The 15693-nt window shown below is 44.0% G+C and overlaps 2 protein-coding genes across 3 annotated transcripts; one reads left to right on the forward strand and one right to left on the reverse strand.

Annotated features, from left to right (window-relative positions):
• Nucleotides 1–459: 459 nt before the first annotated feature.
• LOC144714981 (MND1-interacting protein 1-like) lies at nt 460–3490 on the reverse strand. 2 transcript variants are annotated; one of them, XM_078589814.1, is made up of 3 exons: nt 2184–3490; nt 868–1388; nt 460–805 (listed from the first exon to the last, which is right to left on the reverse strand). In XM_078589814.1, the coding sequence occupies exons 1-2, from the start codon at nt 3480–3482 to the stop codon at nt 915–917; spliced, it is 1773 nt and encodes a 590-aa protein (XP_078445940.1). In that variant the 5' UTR covers nt 3483–3490; the 3' UTR covers nt 460–805; nt 868–914. The 2 variants fall into 2 exon arrangements, with proteins under 2 accessions (XP_078445940.1, XP_078445939.1); XM_078589813.1 differs by having other exon boundaries at nt 460–1388.
• Nucleotides 3491–5550: 2060 nt separating this feature from the next.
• On the forward strand, nt 5551–7728 carry LOL1 (lsd one like 1). Its single transcript, XM_078590178.1, has 6 exons — nt 5551–5700; nt 5898–5973; nt 6050–6163; nt 6223–6336; nt 7279–7388; nt 7465–7728. Exons 2-6 carry the CDS (start codon nt 5913–5915, stop codon nt 7507–7509), a joined length of 444 nt encoding a protein of 147 aa, XP_078446304.1. The 5' UTR covers nt 5551–5700; nt 5898–5912; the 3' UTR covers nt 7510–7728.
• Nucleotides 7729–15693: the final 7965 nt, after the last annotated feature.

Consider the following 15693-nt stretch of genomic DNA (forward strand, 5'->3'; position numbering starts at 1 on the left):
TATATGTAGCTTAGAGGGGAGAATAGAGAATCCAGAATTATAGAATTGCCACTATGGCTCATATTCACTCAGAATTATTTAATATATGTATTTCATACAGTTGATTAATTAGGTTAACCAATAAAGAGTTAATAGGACAATGGGCCTATTAAGAGTTAATAGGGGTCACATGTGTAAGGTTTTCTTGATGTTAGAGGATATAATTAAAGTGAAAGGGTTTTATAAAAAAATTTAAATATAAAACACCAGCATTTTTTTATAAGCTTATAGAAGTTGCAAACACTTAAATCTACTCTTTCTTGGATCAAACTTATCTGCATACAATCCCAAACTTCTCAAATATTTCATGCAGTATAAACGATTTCATAGCTGTTAACATACTCTCAACTTTAAAACATCATCAAATATTCCCCACCTAAAAAGCATCACATGAAGTATGAATGTTAAAGTTCTAATCACTACACTCCACCCCATTTATTTTGCCATATCCATGCTCAATCTTCATCTCTTCATACTATTCTTAGATTCAAACTTTATTATCAGTAATCCTAAGTCATGCAAGCAATATATGCATACCTTTATTCAATCTTTGCCTCGTCTTCCGCCAGAGATGGGAACAGTCTCACTGAATTGTGTTAAGCACCTTGATTCTCTTCATACTGTTCTTAGATTCAAACTTTATTATCAGTAATCCTAAATCATGCAAGCAAGATATGCATACCTTTATTCAATCTTTGCCTCGTCTTCCGCCAGAGATGGGAATCAGTCTCACTGAATTGTGTTAAGCACCTTGATTCTCATCATACTGTTCTTAGATTCAAACTTTATTATTAGTAATCCTAAATCATGCAAGCAAGATATGCATACCTTTATTCAATCTTTGCCTCGTCTTCCGCCAGAGATGGGAATCAGTCTCACTGAATTGTGTTAAGCACCTTGATTCTCTCCCGGATTCGGCAGCTGCAGATGGGACAGACGACCATCGTCGCCTTGTGCTCGTGGTGGTCACTGCAGCTGGTGCAGAAGACTTGGTGCGCACACGGCAGGAACACCACGGAGACCTCTGAATTGCATGTCAAGCACTCCCTCGTGTTGCCTGCCGGAGCTGCCGGCTGCCTCGTCCTCAATTCCAACGTTCCTCGACTCGGCGAGGACGGCCCCGCATGATGTATGGGTGACCTGGGCATTGGTGAGCCCTTCAGACGAGCGAGTTCTTCTTTAAGCGCTTGTATCTGATTCCTATGGCGTTGAGCATCGTTATCAAACGTTTTTCTGAGCTCCTTGCGCCTCGTCTTTATGGAAGACTTGCAGAACTCCTTGGCCCTGCGCGCCTTTTCGGCTCGTGTCACGGCCATCTCTCTGGCTGTTACTGCCTGACTTAGACTCATCTGCTTAGACACAAATATAGATGTGAGTGAAAGGATATGCAGATGAGAGGAGCATGCAAAAATAGTGCAGAATTGAATTTTCTCAAGGATGTTTTGCAGAACTTTGGACTAAGAGCGTGAAATTGAAATTTATGCATGTAGATGCATCCAGGAGTATTCTAGTATCATTGCGAAACATAGATGGAAAAGCATGCCATGTCATGCAAAAATTTTGCCAAAGATGCTTTACAGAACTTTGGACAGAGCCTTGGAATTAGAACATGAAATTGGATTCATGTAAAGGGAGATAGGTGAACAAACCCTCGAGAACTTCCAAATCGGGAGTTCTTGCCCTCACGAAAGCCGGATACAGCTCGTGCTAAGAAACCACAAGGTGATCATTCATCAAAAGTCCCTCTAATGATCTTAAAAAAGGGTATTTGTAAGCTTAGGATTTTCAAGAATCAGTTGTTGACCGGGTTCTCTGTGTTGAGTCTTTGTCAGGACTCTAACACACTATCAGCAATCATGGAATATATATAGTACCTAGAATCGTACTAGTCTCATGGATAAACCAAATCATCGTGCCATTTAAAGAAGATGCTAAGATTTTAAAAAAATTCTTAGACGGTTGTTTCTAGATCTCAATCGGTTATTCTAGCAGACCTGTAATATCAGAAGAAGAATTTCAGGATGGAAAAAAATCCTGGCGTTTCCTTAAAACTCTATGCGCACTTGGCTTGTAATCTATGATGCCAATTTCATGAAATCGGACGAGAAATGAGAAGTTGAGGAGTTAAAAGGATGAACACTCACCTCCAATTCTTTTTTCTTCTTCGTCAAATTCTCTGATTCTTGTTGCGACTTCTCGTTTGAGGCCGTCAGCCGCTGGATTTCGTTCTTCATATCCTCCCTCTGCTTATCCCAAGCATCAATCTTCTTCATCATCAGCTTCTCCAGCTTCAATTCTTCCGGTGTCATCTCCTTCGGACTCCATCCCAAACCCTCCATCTCCGCAAACAAATCCTTGTACTCCTTGTTCAGCTTACGGACCGCCCTGATCGCTTCATCAACCTCATCCTCCGCCTTCTTCAGATGATCATCCATGTCTTCGACTTTCTTGATCAGAGAATCATCCATCATCTTCCTGTCGTTCCCCCCGTGCAGTTTCTCCAACCAATCTTGCCGTAAATTTCTTTCCTCCGAAAGTTCCTTGTTCAGCTTCTCCGCCGCTTCTAGTACCTTGCGTTGTGCCCACTCTATCCTCTCCTTCAAACTCTCTTCCAGCCTGTTGAGGTCCCCAACGAGAGCTTCGATCATGTCTCGCTTACGTTCTTCCGGATCTTCGCTAACCGAATCGCCCCCCACGGTGAGTTTCTTGAAATCATCGAGCAGCTCGGCGACAGCATCAGGACCGGCGTGATCACGAATGAATTGCGACAGGGAAGAAGAACCGCCGTCGGAAACAGTAGAGATCGGAGGTGTCCCAGATCGAGATCCAAAATCAGCTTCGAACATCGCAACTTGCCGCCTCATTCTCGACTCCGCAGCCGGTGTTAGACCAAATCTCCTGGCGATCTCCGCCTCGATATCTTCATCTAGATCGCCTCCGCCGGCGTCAGTAGGAACGTCAACAGTGAGATCAATGGCAGAAGCGCGTCGCAAGCCGAGTTCGCACATCAGTAGACACCACATCGCGTCTCCGCGCGTTAGATCGGGGCGCGCTTGCCGTAGAGATCGGATCAGTCCGTCCAAAGAGGATTTCACCAGATGCCGGAGATCAAACGAAGAATTGAATCCAGAAACGCTGTCGATTTCGGAGACGGCGTTTTCGATAATGTCGGAGAAGATTTCTCCGGTGCGGCCGAAGCAATCGCCGGATCGAATAACAGCGGAAAACGCGAGGTTTTCATGATAGCCGAGGGAGATTAACCTGTCGATCGCGTCCTTGTAGATCTGCTTCAGATTCTTGATCAGGAGCTTCTCCATCTTCTCTTCCGTCCAGTAATCCGAAGCGCCTTCCGATTCCCCATCTTCTTCTTCATCGTCTTCCTCGTCTTCTTCTTCTCCGACATTGCCAGGAGCTTCGTCTCTCCCTTGGAAATTGATCTCCATCTCCTCCGATTTCCCGCTCAAATTCAAATCGTGAAGCTTCCGGTGCGGTATTTATACTCGCAGTGCAGGGACGCGTACGGTACGGGATTTCCGTCTCGTCCCGTCCTGGGCCGGTAGGACGTTGGACGAGACGGAAATTCGTACACCGGACGAAGGACGAATGTACTAAAATTGTATTTTACGATTTTTCATGAAAATTTGAAGCTTTATTTTACGTCAAAATAAATTTTCTTTATATCCTTGTAAAATAACAAGAAAATTAACCGTGAGGAAAAAAGTGTAAGATCATCTGGGACGGAGACGCTTGACGGTTTTCTATGTTTTCTATTACGGATGTCACATGGAACTGGACGGGACGGGACGGTTTGGGACTACCCCCAAAAAAATTGGTTCATGAGAATGGACGAAAACCGTCCACAACCGTCCAGCATCCACGTAGCGGACGATCTTGCGTATATGGACGGCCACAGTCTGACCAAAATTCAGTCAGACCAAACCATATAGTGCAGGGACGCGGACGGATGGTAATTTCATTTGCGGACGAAAAAATCGTCACGTCCATGATTTCAGACGATTGACGGGACTAAGAAACGTCCGCCGGTCCCTAGACGAATGATTGCTTTGTCCGTGGACAAAATAACCGTCCCGTCTGGGGCTTTTGACGGGGGAGGGGACGGTTATTTCGTCCTGTGGGACAGGTCCACCAGCCTGACACATGTGTTATGCCACGTGTCAATTTCTGAGTGGTCTAATGCTGACGCATGCCCTGTTTCGTCCTGGGATGTTGGACGGGACGAGAATTTCTTGGACAGAATGGGACGTGGATGAAAAAAATGGAACGGGACAGACCCTGGATGGGATTATTTAGATGAAACTCTAAAGATTGGGACGTAGGACGGGACGTGACTATTTAGACGAAACTCTATCCTGCTCCCTCTCTCCCTCTCACTCTCTTCCTCTCTCCCTCTCTCACTCTCTCGCTCTCTACCTCTTGTACTCTCCTTAACCACTCCCTCTCTCCCTCCATAACTCCCCCACTCTCTCTCTCTTTCAGTCTCGCCCTCTCATTCTCTCACTGTCTTACTCTCTCCCTCTGATATTCTCTGTCTCGCACTATCTCAGTCTCACTCTCTCCCTCTCACATTCTCACGCTCTTTTACTCTCCAATTATATTCCTCTCTTTCTCTCTCCCTCTCTCTCTCATTATCCAACTCTACTTCCACTCCGGAGACAACATTCGATGCAGCGAGACAGCCAAGTCAACTTAATATGTACTTGCACATTGACTAGTCAACTTGACCGACCGAAGACCAAGACTGAGACTGAGAGTGGACCGAACTTCATGTCTAGGTTTTCGGTAAAACCGAACCGTGTCCTTCCCTACTTGCATATATCTCCTCGCTGGTAATTTTTTTGTTTAATTTTCTGACACAGACTGACATTTTCTCTTTATTGATCATTTTAAATTAGTATTGGCCTGTATCCTACCTGGACTTTGTATGGTTGCTGACGTGGAGAAGTATCATAGGCCAAGCCAAGGAAGCGCACATTCTTGGCGATTTCTCTGACGTGCAATTTCCACGTCGGAGAACCATGTGGGTCCTAGCGGATTTTTTTTTTTTGGATAACAATCGGATACGGCCGTATCGGGTCTGAAAGACCCGGATCTAGAAGAGCGATTACGTGGCGGAGCTCGCACGTGCGGCAACCTAGGTCGGTTGGCCAGGGTGATTACGTCGTGCCCACGTGGCCGTTTCTCAGCCACCAGTTTCTGAAGGATTCCGGAATCACGTGCGAGCATCAGTCCTCTCTCTCTCAACACTAAACGCCAAAGCACTGTAATCAAGGTAAGTTAATAATGGGTTAATCTACCAAACCCAACCGTCGTCTTTCTCTCTCTAATGTCTAAACTCTCTTTCTCTCTCTAATGTCTAAACTCTCTTTCTCTCTCTGTCTAACCTGGGTTTATGAATAAGCTGTTTCTCTCTCTAGATCTTCTATCTCTAAGCTAACCTCAAAGTTTTTTTATCTCTACCCTGAATTAAGCCGTCCAGTCCACATCCCTTTCTGATTCTCTCTCTACCCCTTTCTCTCTCTAAACGTCTAAAGTAGTCTCAGACTCTCAGCTTCTCTCTCTCTCTCTCTCTAGTTGTCTCTGTTCAAATAGAGGAGAGGGGTAGAGAGAGAAGCGGAAGGCGGGGGGCTGCGCTTCTCCAAGGTCAGTTCAGAGGGCCATCGCCGGCGTCCTCTCTTTCTCTCTCTTCCTGCTCTCCCTCTCTCTCTCTCTATCTCTTCTTTCTCTCTCCGGAAATCCGAACATTATCCGTCCGCCGAGCTCCGGCGGCTCTGCATTTCCCCTCTCTCTCTAAGCTTCCGCGCTTTCTCTCTCTATCTCTAAAGGCTTTCTCTCTCTAGGAAGAGATATCGGCAATGCCAGTTCCCCTCGCGCCGTATCCGGCTGCGCCGCCGCCGCTGCCGCCGCCGCCGCAAGGTTTGACTTCTTCTAGAGAGAGAGGAAACCCGTCGCCGCCTTTCTCTCTCTAGCGTTGACCAGGGGTACGTGGCAGGTGCACAGAGCCAGCTGGTCTGCTCCGGCTGCCGCAGCCTCCTCATGTACCCCGTCGGCGCCGCCTCCGTTTGCTGCGCCGTCTGCAGCGCCGTCACCGCCTCCCCGCCGCCAGGTACGGACGGCGGCGCCGCCGTTGACCGTTCCGCCGCCTTTTGACCGCCGTCATTTCAGGCTCGGAGATGGCTCAGCTCCTCTGCGGCGGCTGCCACACTCTCCTCATGTACCTCCGCGGCGCGACAAGTGTCCAATGCTCCTGCTGCCACACCATCAACCTCGCCGTCGAAGGTAACCTCTCTCTCATAATTTCCCTCATTAACCTTAATTCCCCCCTAATCTCCTCGTCCACGTCATCCGTCACGTCACACATCACAACATGACGGATGACGTGACAGTGACGAAATTAGGAGCCGTGACTGTGACGGATGACGAACTGGGAGTGATAGTGAGGGGGGGCCTCGGGTGGATGACGCGATGGGACGGCCGTGACGGATTTTTCAAACCTTATAAATGACAAAAATCGCTTAAGAATCATTAGATTTGAGCTTTCCAACGGTCTAGATTCTGCCATGTGGCGTTGCTAACTAGATTTCTTGGCATTTTGCAGAAAAGTTCCTGCATTAATTCGTGGGCAGAAAAGGACGCCCAAAAATAATTGGAGATATACCCCTCCAATTTTGTCTCCTCCATAGGGTTGTTTATCCCGTCACATGTGACGGCGACGCTCCCTGGCGACGGGGACGTGACAGGACACCGCAAATGGTGACGGTGATACAACCGTGACGGATGTTTCTAAAATCCTCGTACATGTGATGGGTCAATGACGTGATGAATGTTTCGTCGCGTCAGCGTCCGTCACGGATCGTTATCCGTCCCGTCACGTCCGGGGCGTCAGGTCCCAGACGTGTCGTTTCCTATCAGTCACAGAGTGCAGTTTCGTTCCGTTTCGGTCTGCGCACTCGTAGAGCAAATCACAGCACAAATATACCTTTTCTTGTTTGATGGATGGAGGGAGAGGGGGAGAACTAATTCGTGCGACGCGGGGCTGGATCTCAGTGGATCATTGCAGCTAGTAGAGTTTCTTTATTATTTCCATAATACTAAGTTGACTCTTAGGATTGAACATAATCTCCACTGTGTGGCCACAGTTTTTTCTGGGGGTTGACTTTAGGTTGTCTTATGAAAGATGGGAAGAGGTGGTGGTTGACTTTTGGGGGTTGACTGTGACAGCCAATCAGATGGCGCACGTGAACTGCGGCAACTGCCGGATGCTACTCATGTACCAGTACGGAGCACGGTCCGTCAAGTGCGCCGTTTGTAGCTACGTGACGACGGTCGGGGTGAGCTTCCGTTGACTTTTTCTGGGGTTGTTTTGCAAAAGACAGTAATTTTGAGGGGTTTGGTGACATTCTGCAGGCTACTGCCGCCGCCAGCGCCGCCGACCAGAAGTACAGCGGCTGAGAAAAGATGGCCGGTCAATGGCGGCGCCGCCACTCTCTCTCTCTCTCTCTCTCTCTCTCTCTCTCTATGTGTCTCTCTTTGAGGCACAGTACAAAGCGAGTCCCCTCTGAATCTTGTCCGTTGACTTGTTGCGGCCCGGCACGTGGCGCGCCGGGAGCTAGCGTTGTTCTTGTGAGTGAGGGTCCGGACCTGTGTGAAATAAGCCGTGGATTTTCATCTTGACAGCTGTTAGTCGTACACGTGGCGCTTCCGTAGTGGGCTCTCGACTGCGTAATCTGTCCCCAAAGGCCCATTAGTGGTCCAATGGGCCTTGAAATAAAAATTCTCTGAAAAATCTCTAAAAATTATCATTTATCATATGGTACTTGGGTAGATATTAAGGAATCTTGAGGTGGACATGTGTTTTCAGAGTTTTTGGAAGGGAGCCCGGCAAAATATTTATTTTGATGACCGAGAATAGGGAGAGGTTCTTCTTTACCGCTTACTCCGTCTCTGTGATAGTCTCTGTACTACTGTGATGTGCTGTTTCTCTCTCTCTCTCTCTCTCTCTCTCTCTCTCTCTCTCTCTTTCTCTCTCTCTCTCTCTCTCTCTCTATATATATATATTACCCCTCTCCATGTCTCCCTACTCTCTCTTTATATATATCTCTCCCTCTCTCCAAAGTCCCTCTTCCCTCACTCTCTCCCCAAGTTTCTCTCTCCCTGGTCTCTCTCTCTGTCCCCCCTAGTCCCTTTCTCTCTCTCTCTCTGCCCCCTAGTCATTTTCTCTCTTTCTGTACCCCCTAGTCTCTTTCTTTCTCTCTTTCTCTCTGTCCCCTAGTCTATTTCTTTCTCTCTCTCTTTGCCACCCTTAGTATCCTTCTTTCTTTTTCTCTCTCTCACTATGTCACCCCCAGTCTCTCTCTTACTCTCTCTCTCTCTCTATGTCACCCCTTGTCTCTTTCTTACTCTCTCTCCATGTGACCCCTAGTATCTTTCTTACTCTCTCTCTATGTCACCCCTAGTCTATTTCTTACTCTCTCTCTCTATGTCACCCCTAGTCTCTTTCTTGCTCTCTCTCCCCTAGTTTCTTTCTCTCTTTACCTCTGTCCCCCTAGTCTCTTTCTTTCTCTCTTTCTTTGTCACCCTTGGTATCCTTCTTTCTTTCTCTCTCTCTCTCTCTCTCTCTCTATGTCGCCCCTAGTCTCTTTCTTACTCTCTCTATGTCACCCCTTGTCTCTTTCTTACTCTCTCTCCATGTCACTCCTTGTCTCTTTCTTACTCTCTCTCTCTATGTCATCCCTAGTCTCTTTCTTACTCTCTCCCCCCTAGTTTCTTTCTTTTTTCTCTCTCTCCGTCCCCCCTAGTCACCTAGTCTATTTCTTTCTCTCTGTCCACCTAGTCTATTTCTTTCTCTCTCTCTCTTTGTCACCCTTAGTCTCCTTCTTTGTTTCTCTCTCTCTCTGTGTCACCCCTAGTCTCTTTCTTACTCTCTCTCTTTGTCACCCTTAGTTTCTTTCTTTCTTTCTTTCTTTCTTTCTTTCTCTCTCTCTCTCTATGTCACCCCTAGTCTCTTTCTTACTCTCTCTATGTCGCCCCTTGTCTCTTTCTTACTCTCTCTCTATGTCAACCCTAATCTCTTTCTTACCCTAATCTATGTCACCCCAAGTTTCTTTCGTACTCTCTCTCCCCTAGTTTCTTTCTTTTCTCTCTCTCTCTCTCTGTGTCCTTCTTATTTACTCTCTCTCTCTCTCTCTATATCACCCGTACTCTCTTTCTTACTCTCTCTTTGTCCCCTACTCTCTTTCTTACCCTCTCTCAGTCTGTCTCCTAGTCGCTTTCTTTCACTCTCTCTGTCCCCACTAGTCTCTCTCTCTCCCTAGCGTCTCTCTCTCTCTCCCTAGCGTCTCTCTCTCTACCTTAGTCACTTTCTCTCCCTCGCGTCTCTCTCTCGTAGTTTCTCTTTCTCTCTCTAGAGTGTCTCTCTCCTATTCTCTCTTTCTCTCTCTAGAGTGTCTCTCTCCTATTCTCTCTTTCTCTCTCTAGAGTCTCTCTCTCCTATTCTCTCTTTCTCTCTCTAGAGTGTCTCTCTCCTATTCTCTCTTTCTCTCTCTAGAGTGTCTCTCTCTTATTCTCTCTTTCTCTCTCTAGTGTGTCTCTCTCCTATTCTCTCTTTCTCTCTCTAGCGTGTCTCTCTCTCTCTCTCTCTCTCCTATTCTCTCTTTCTTTCTCTATCGTGTCTCTCTTTCTCTCCCTAACGTCTCTCTCTCTCCCAGGGTCTCTTTATCTCCCTAGCGTCTCTCTCTCCTCTTGTGTCTCTTTCTCTTCCAAGCGTCTCTCTCTCTTCCCTAGTCTCTCTTTCTCTCATTAGCGTCTCTCTCTCTTCCCTAGTCTCTCTTTCTCTCCTTAGCGTCTCTCTCTCTTCCCTAGTCTCTCTCTCGCTCCTCTTTAGTCTCTCTCTCTTCCCTAGTCTCTCTCTCGCTCCTCTTTAGTCTCTCTCTCTCTCTCCCTCCCCTTGGCTCTCCCTCTCTCTCTGTCCGCCTAGTCCCTCTCTCTTCCTTAGTCTCTCCTCTACTCTCTCTCTGTCCCCCCCTAGTCTTTCTCTATCTCTCTCTTCCTTAGTCTCTCCTCTACTCTCTCTCTGTCCCCCCTAGTCTCTCTCTACCACCCTATTCCTTAGTCTCTCCCCTAATCTCTCTCTCTACCTCTCTCTTCCTTTGCCTCTCCCCAAGTCTCTCTCTTCCCTACTCTCTCTCTCTCTCTATCTCTCTCTCTTCCTTATTCTCTCCCTAATCTCTCTCTCCACCTCTCTCTTCCTTAACCTCTCCCCTAGGCTCTCTCTTCCCTAGTCTCTCTCTCTCTCTCTATCTCTCTCATCGTTATTCTCCCCCTACTCTCTCTCTCCACCTCTCTCTTCCTTAGCCTCTCCCCTAGATTCTCTCTCTACCTCTCTCTTCCTTAACCTCTCCCCAAGTCTCTCTCTTCCTAGTTTCTCTCTTCACTTGTCTCTCTCAGTCTTTGTTTGTGTTCCTTGGAGAACCCTTTTAAGTTTGTTGGCCTTCGGGTCCACAATGCATGTCCTTTTCCAAGTCTGAAAATATTCGTCCCATCAGAAGAATCAAAGACCCTTCCACAGGGAATAGGAATGGGAATGGGGGAATATGCCTCCACTTAACTCTATGCCTACTCAAAATTCCCAGTCTTGCAATTAATTGCAGCCACTCTTTTGGGCAAACCTCCCACACATCCTCCAAATATCTTTACCCCAATGGTTGAAGATATTTGGAGCTCAGACTTGTTTTTATTTTAAAAAATAGGGTTATTTTTCACAAGCTCACCGGGTTTAGGTTTTAAGGAACAAATATTTCAGGAAAAGTTTATGATTTACACCTGATGGTTGTAACAAATATCAGGTTTCAGGAACATTTTATTGAAAAAATATTTAGAAAATTAGCTCTGGTACCTAGTTTAGAATCTGAGTTGATAAATGAAGAAAATAACTTACCCAAAAACAGTATCCACCCAGCTCAGTTAATAATATCCAATAAAAAAAACATAGCTGTCCGCAAATTTGGAAGACCATGAATATGGGCTGATTCCATGGTAATAAAATCATTCTGTAATGAGTAAATTTCCCAGATTTAGTCACCAACTAGTGTTCTCTATATTGTGTGACATTGATTTTTGAGGAAATGGTATTAATGATTCATATGAACGATACATTATTATTTTTGGAAGTATATATTTCCATCTCTTATATATTTTATAACTTTCAGAGTTTATTAACTAATTTTTCATGTATCCTTCTTCCTGTCTGGTCTCTATCTTTCTGGTCTACCACATTGGTAACGTCGGTGTAACTAGTTCCCGAACGTTGCTCTACTTCTGTTCTAGAGAGTTTAATCTCTCATTGGAGTATTATTGGTATCTTCGCCATTTTATACATCGTTACATTTCCTCCGTTATCTCGCCTCGCGCTACATTCCACGATTTTCAACGGTTATTCCAAAGGAACGAGTATCGATACTCGGTATCTTAACAATTTGATAATGAATCTTGGAATCAAAGGGGAAAAAAGATATGTCAAAGTTATTGGGTTGTAAAAATAAATAAATGATCTATAATTCGCACTCCATTCCAAATATCTTTGGACTTTGGTATAAACACGATGTATCCAGAATCGCAAATATTGTACAAAGTAAGATGAACAAGATATATATAGCATGATCAACTTGTTGGCCAGTTATTACTAACACATGCCACGACCAAAACAGGAGGAAACCCAAACCCCAAAATCAAGCTTATTTGGGTACCAAAGACTTGGTCAAATGGCACCACAAATTTTGTATCTTACCCTCAGCTCAAATTTCTAAGCCCAAGACTAACATTTTCAGGAGCCCCCTCACTCAATATTATACTTCCGCTTAATGGGGCATCATATCTAGGGTTAAGATGGAAATTATATAAATTAGTGTATTCCACATCCTCCCTATACAAACTACTTTTGTATTCTCTCCCTATCTTAGTGAAACAATGAAAATTGAAGGCCTAGTCTTATTCATTTTGTGCAAGAGTGTCATGGAGAGGACAATCTGGGGTAACTGTGGAGGATTGGGGTCCAGTATTAGGATGCCTGCCTGAAGTGTAGCTTTGTTAGAGCTCAATAGACAATCCAAAAAATAGTGGATGCAGACGTATCCATACAAGCTGTAGGGATTAATTAACGATATAGACGTTTATCCTATATTTGTCTCTGGGAAGTAATAGATGATGTTGGATAACAATGAAAAATAAAAATTCGGACATCATTTGCTGATCCAATGATTGAAACAAAACCAGATAACTTTGAGATGATAAAATCTTCACACAGTGATACCTTTATCCAGATAATGACAACAATACGAATAGAGACGTCATCTCTCTTATCATAATTTACTAATTTTAATTTATTAATCATAATTTAATTTAATGGATGTTAAATTTAGATGTATAGTAATAGTTAATCTATGAGTAAACAGAAAATAAGAATTCTCATTCATGAAATTTCACCTTAGACTATCAGTCATGAAATTTCACCCTAGTATTTTATTCTTTAACAAATATTTTGTGGCATGTATCATTTCTACAAGTTAAAGAAAATTAAAAAGTATGATAAATCCCAGAACGTTCAGGTGACAATTTTATATAAAAAATTAATTTATGGGAAATTCAAACTAGCCTGGAAATAAATAAATTATGTTATGAGAAGTGTCATTTTGGATTTATAAAATTCTCATAATCCTAAGATGGTATGTTTTTTTTGTGATGATAAATTTGAAGTTTATAAAATCATGAAAGTAGTATTTTATGATAAGGATTTATTTTTAAGCATGATTCGTTCATAAATGAAATCAATTGATAATAAAGGAAATATGTCGGAGTTTTAGTAAGCGAATTAGAAAGACCTTTTATATTAATATGATTTTACAAGATCTAATTAATATTAAAATGGGATTTTAAAACATTTTAAGTTTGTAATTCAAAATTATTCTTCATGATTGTGATGCAATAACCATTTAGCGGTGATTTCTCCAGAATTTTAAGAGGACAACATGAAATATTTATGATTGTTAAGACATAAACATTAATACCTAATTTATAGTAAGTTAAACTTATAAATAAAAGGATGAGGAATTTATGTTGAATTTAAGAATTTTAATAATCCTAAGAATTTTAATTATTAATATATGACATGGATTTATGAAGTCATAAAAATGAGATTTTTAATTATAAGGAGTTAAGCATGAATAGATTAAAACTTTAATCCGAGTTCTGTACATCTTTTAACGTGAGGAGGGTAATGAAATTTGGGCCTTTGTAGGACTAAACACTCTATGGGCTTCTATATTGGTACAAGCACCAGGTTGGACGAAAGAAAAAATGTGTGAGATCGCGTGTCAATTATATGAAAGGGAAACTTTTAATTGGAAGTAATTCAAAGTAATTCAAAGGAATAACTCATAAGCATGTGAATCCCCCCTTTATGTCATTATATTCAATGGTATCATCATAAACATTTGCACTCTCCATCACAGCTAACACTTTACAGTCACATGAAGCTCAATGCTCATTCTTATGAGACATTACTGGTTATACATGATGCCTCCCAGATAAACGGAGAAAATCAACTTAACAAGAAACAAATTTCACACATGGACACTAGCTTTTGTGAAGTTGGTACCACTAATTTGTATTGCATGTCTAATTTACATTGATGTCCATAATAAATCCCAAAATGGACCTATCAATGATCTTGTTATCTCATAGAAATCACTTGTAATGTGCCATATTCTCCTTCATAGCAGAGCACATGGGCACAAGGGGGTACACATGTCATCAGCTAACATCCTCACGATAGTGAGTAGAGTCAAGTCGGCAAACCTTAGTACTACCTTATCCTTGTCATCCATCAACATATGCATGAGGAATAGAAACCCCTGATTATCAGATTCTCTAACTGGATCAAATGGTTTGTACTATAAGAATTGGCCCAACATGGCGATCAACTCCTGGATCGCCATGTTATGAATCTGGATCTAGGCTCGTATCGAAAGGAGAGATGTGAAACATGAAGGATCGGAGATTTGAAACATGAAGGATCGGAGAGGAGGCCAAGCAGAGGGGGTAGGGATCGGCCGGGGACGAGCTGCCTGAAGACGCGGTGAAGTAGAGACGATCATGAAGACGGGGATCGTAGAGGGAGAGAGGGAAACAGACTTAGACGTGGAGAGGAGAGACAAGAACTTCTTTCTTCTAACTTCTTGGCTGCCCTCCTAAAGGGAGGGCATCCCTATTTAAAGGGAAATACATAATAGCAAATTACTAAAACGCCCCTGTGGGCTAACGTGACGAAATTACCCCTGTTATCAACCACTCCCACTTATGGCCTGATTTTTTTAGTGTATACCTTTTGTGCAGCTGCACTTTGCGATGACCACTATAAGCATCATATGCGTGTTGTAGCATCATGTCGAACAGTCCAGCTTGACTATATCTGTGCCTCTTGCTAAGCTTTTCCTTGTGTATATGTATCTTGGAATAATCCAAACCACTGTTATGAATTCTGTCTCTACTTGTCCAACCAAGATGGCTTATTACACTGGCAGGGCCCCAATGTTTTGACCCTCATTGTCCTAAACATCAGAGTCAATTTGGTATAATTCTGCCATCTTCATAACAGTTCTTTCTTCTTTCTTCTTCTTGAGTGTGGCTTGGTCAAAGAGGTCTAGAATGTGGGCAACATGGTTTGTATGGCCTCATTCTGATTCACATGTTGACAGATTTTTGCCTCCTCTCAACCAGAAATATCATCCTCTTGTTACTAGAGGCTTTGTTTGTCATCATGGGACTTACATGAAAGGAAAATAAAGCTGAAATATAACTCATTAACCAATAAGAACTGATTAAGCACGATATCTTTCATGCTCTCATCATAGAACTCATTAACCAATAAGAACACACATTACTCACCAATCATAACAGAACATGCATCTACTTAAGAAATAGGGAATTTAACACCCTGCAGGCTAGAACTTTCAAAAATTGGCAGATCCATGACAAACTTTGAATTTGCCATCCTACAGTCCAGATTTTTTTAAACTGCCAGATCTAGGACGCCTACCCTTACGTGGACACCGCCTGCCTGCCAGGTGGAATCCAGAGAGTCCACGTAAGACGGTATTCCACCTGGAAGCCAGGCGGTGTCCACGTCAGATACCCGATTTCTTACGGGGATCGAAGGGAGAAGGGAGAAGGGAAAGGGGAAGGGGAAAGGGGAAGGGGAAAGGCCTCCGGCGGGGAAGATTTCTGAGGCTTGCCGGAGGCCTTCCCGGAGACGTCCCACACCAGGCCTCCGGAAAGGCCTCCGGCGACCTGGGAGGGCCTCCGGCACCAGGCCTCCGGGGGGCCGTAGGAGGCCTTCACGATTCCTCCGGCAGATCTTTCTCCGGAGAAGAGAGAGTGTCGGGCAGTTCATGCTAATGCACAAAAAAAACTCATCTTTTATCAAGACAACGAGCTCTTTACATCCTTTGGTAGGTTCCTCGCCAACCAGTGAAAAAAAAGAAAACGAGGTAACAGACTGCAACGAGCAACTATCCGCTCTAATCTCCGCCGCTTCCACTCTTCAAAGATCGAGGGCAAGGCGAGAGAGGGTCCTTGCCCATT

This window comes from Wolffia australiana, chromosome 18 (genome assembly GCF_029677425.1).
Source record: "Wolffia australiana isolate 7733 chromosome 18, ASM2967742v1".
NCBI classification, from domain to species: Eukaryota; Viridiplantae; Streptophyta; class Magnoliopsida; order Alismatales; family Araceae; genus Wolffia; species Wolffia australiana.

Coding starts and splice junctions, on each gene's coding strand:
- LOC144714981 (XM_078589814.1), bottom strand. CDS start 3,482: ATGGAGATCAATTTCCAAGGGAGAGACGAAGCTCCTGGCAATGTCGGA. Junction 1,389..2,183: donor AGAAGAAAAAAGAATTGGAG/GTGAGTGTTCAT, acceptor GTGTCTAAGCAG/ATGAGTCTAAGTCAGGCAGT.
- LOL1 (XM_078590178.1), top strand. CDS start 5,913: ATGCCAGTTCCCCTCGCGCCGTATCCGGCTGCGCCGCCGCCGCTGCCG. Junction 5,974..6,049: donor GCTGCCGCCGCCGCCGCAAG/GTTTGACTTCTT, acceptor GGTACGTGGCAG/GTGCACAGAGCCAGCTGGTC. Junction 6,337..7,278: donor CATCAACCTCGCCGTCGAAG/GTAACCTCTCTC, acceptor TGACTGTGACAG/CCAATCAGATGGCGCACGTG.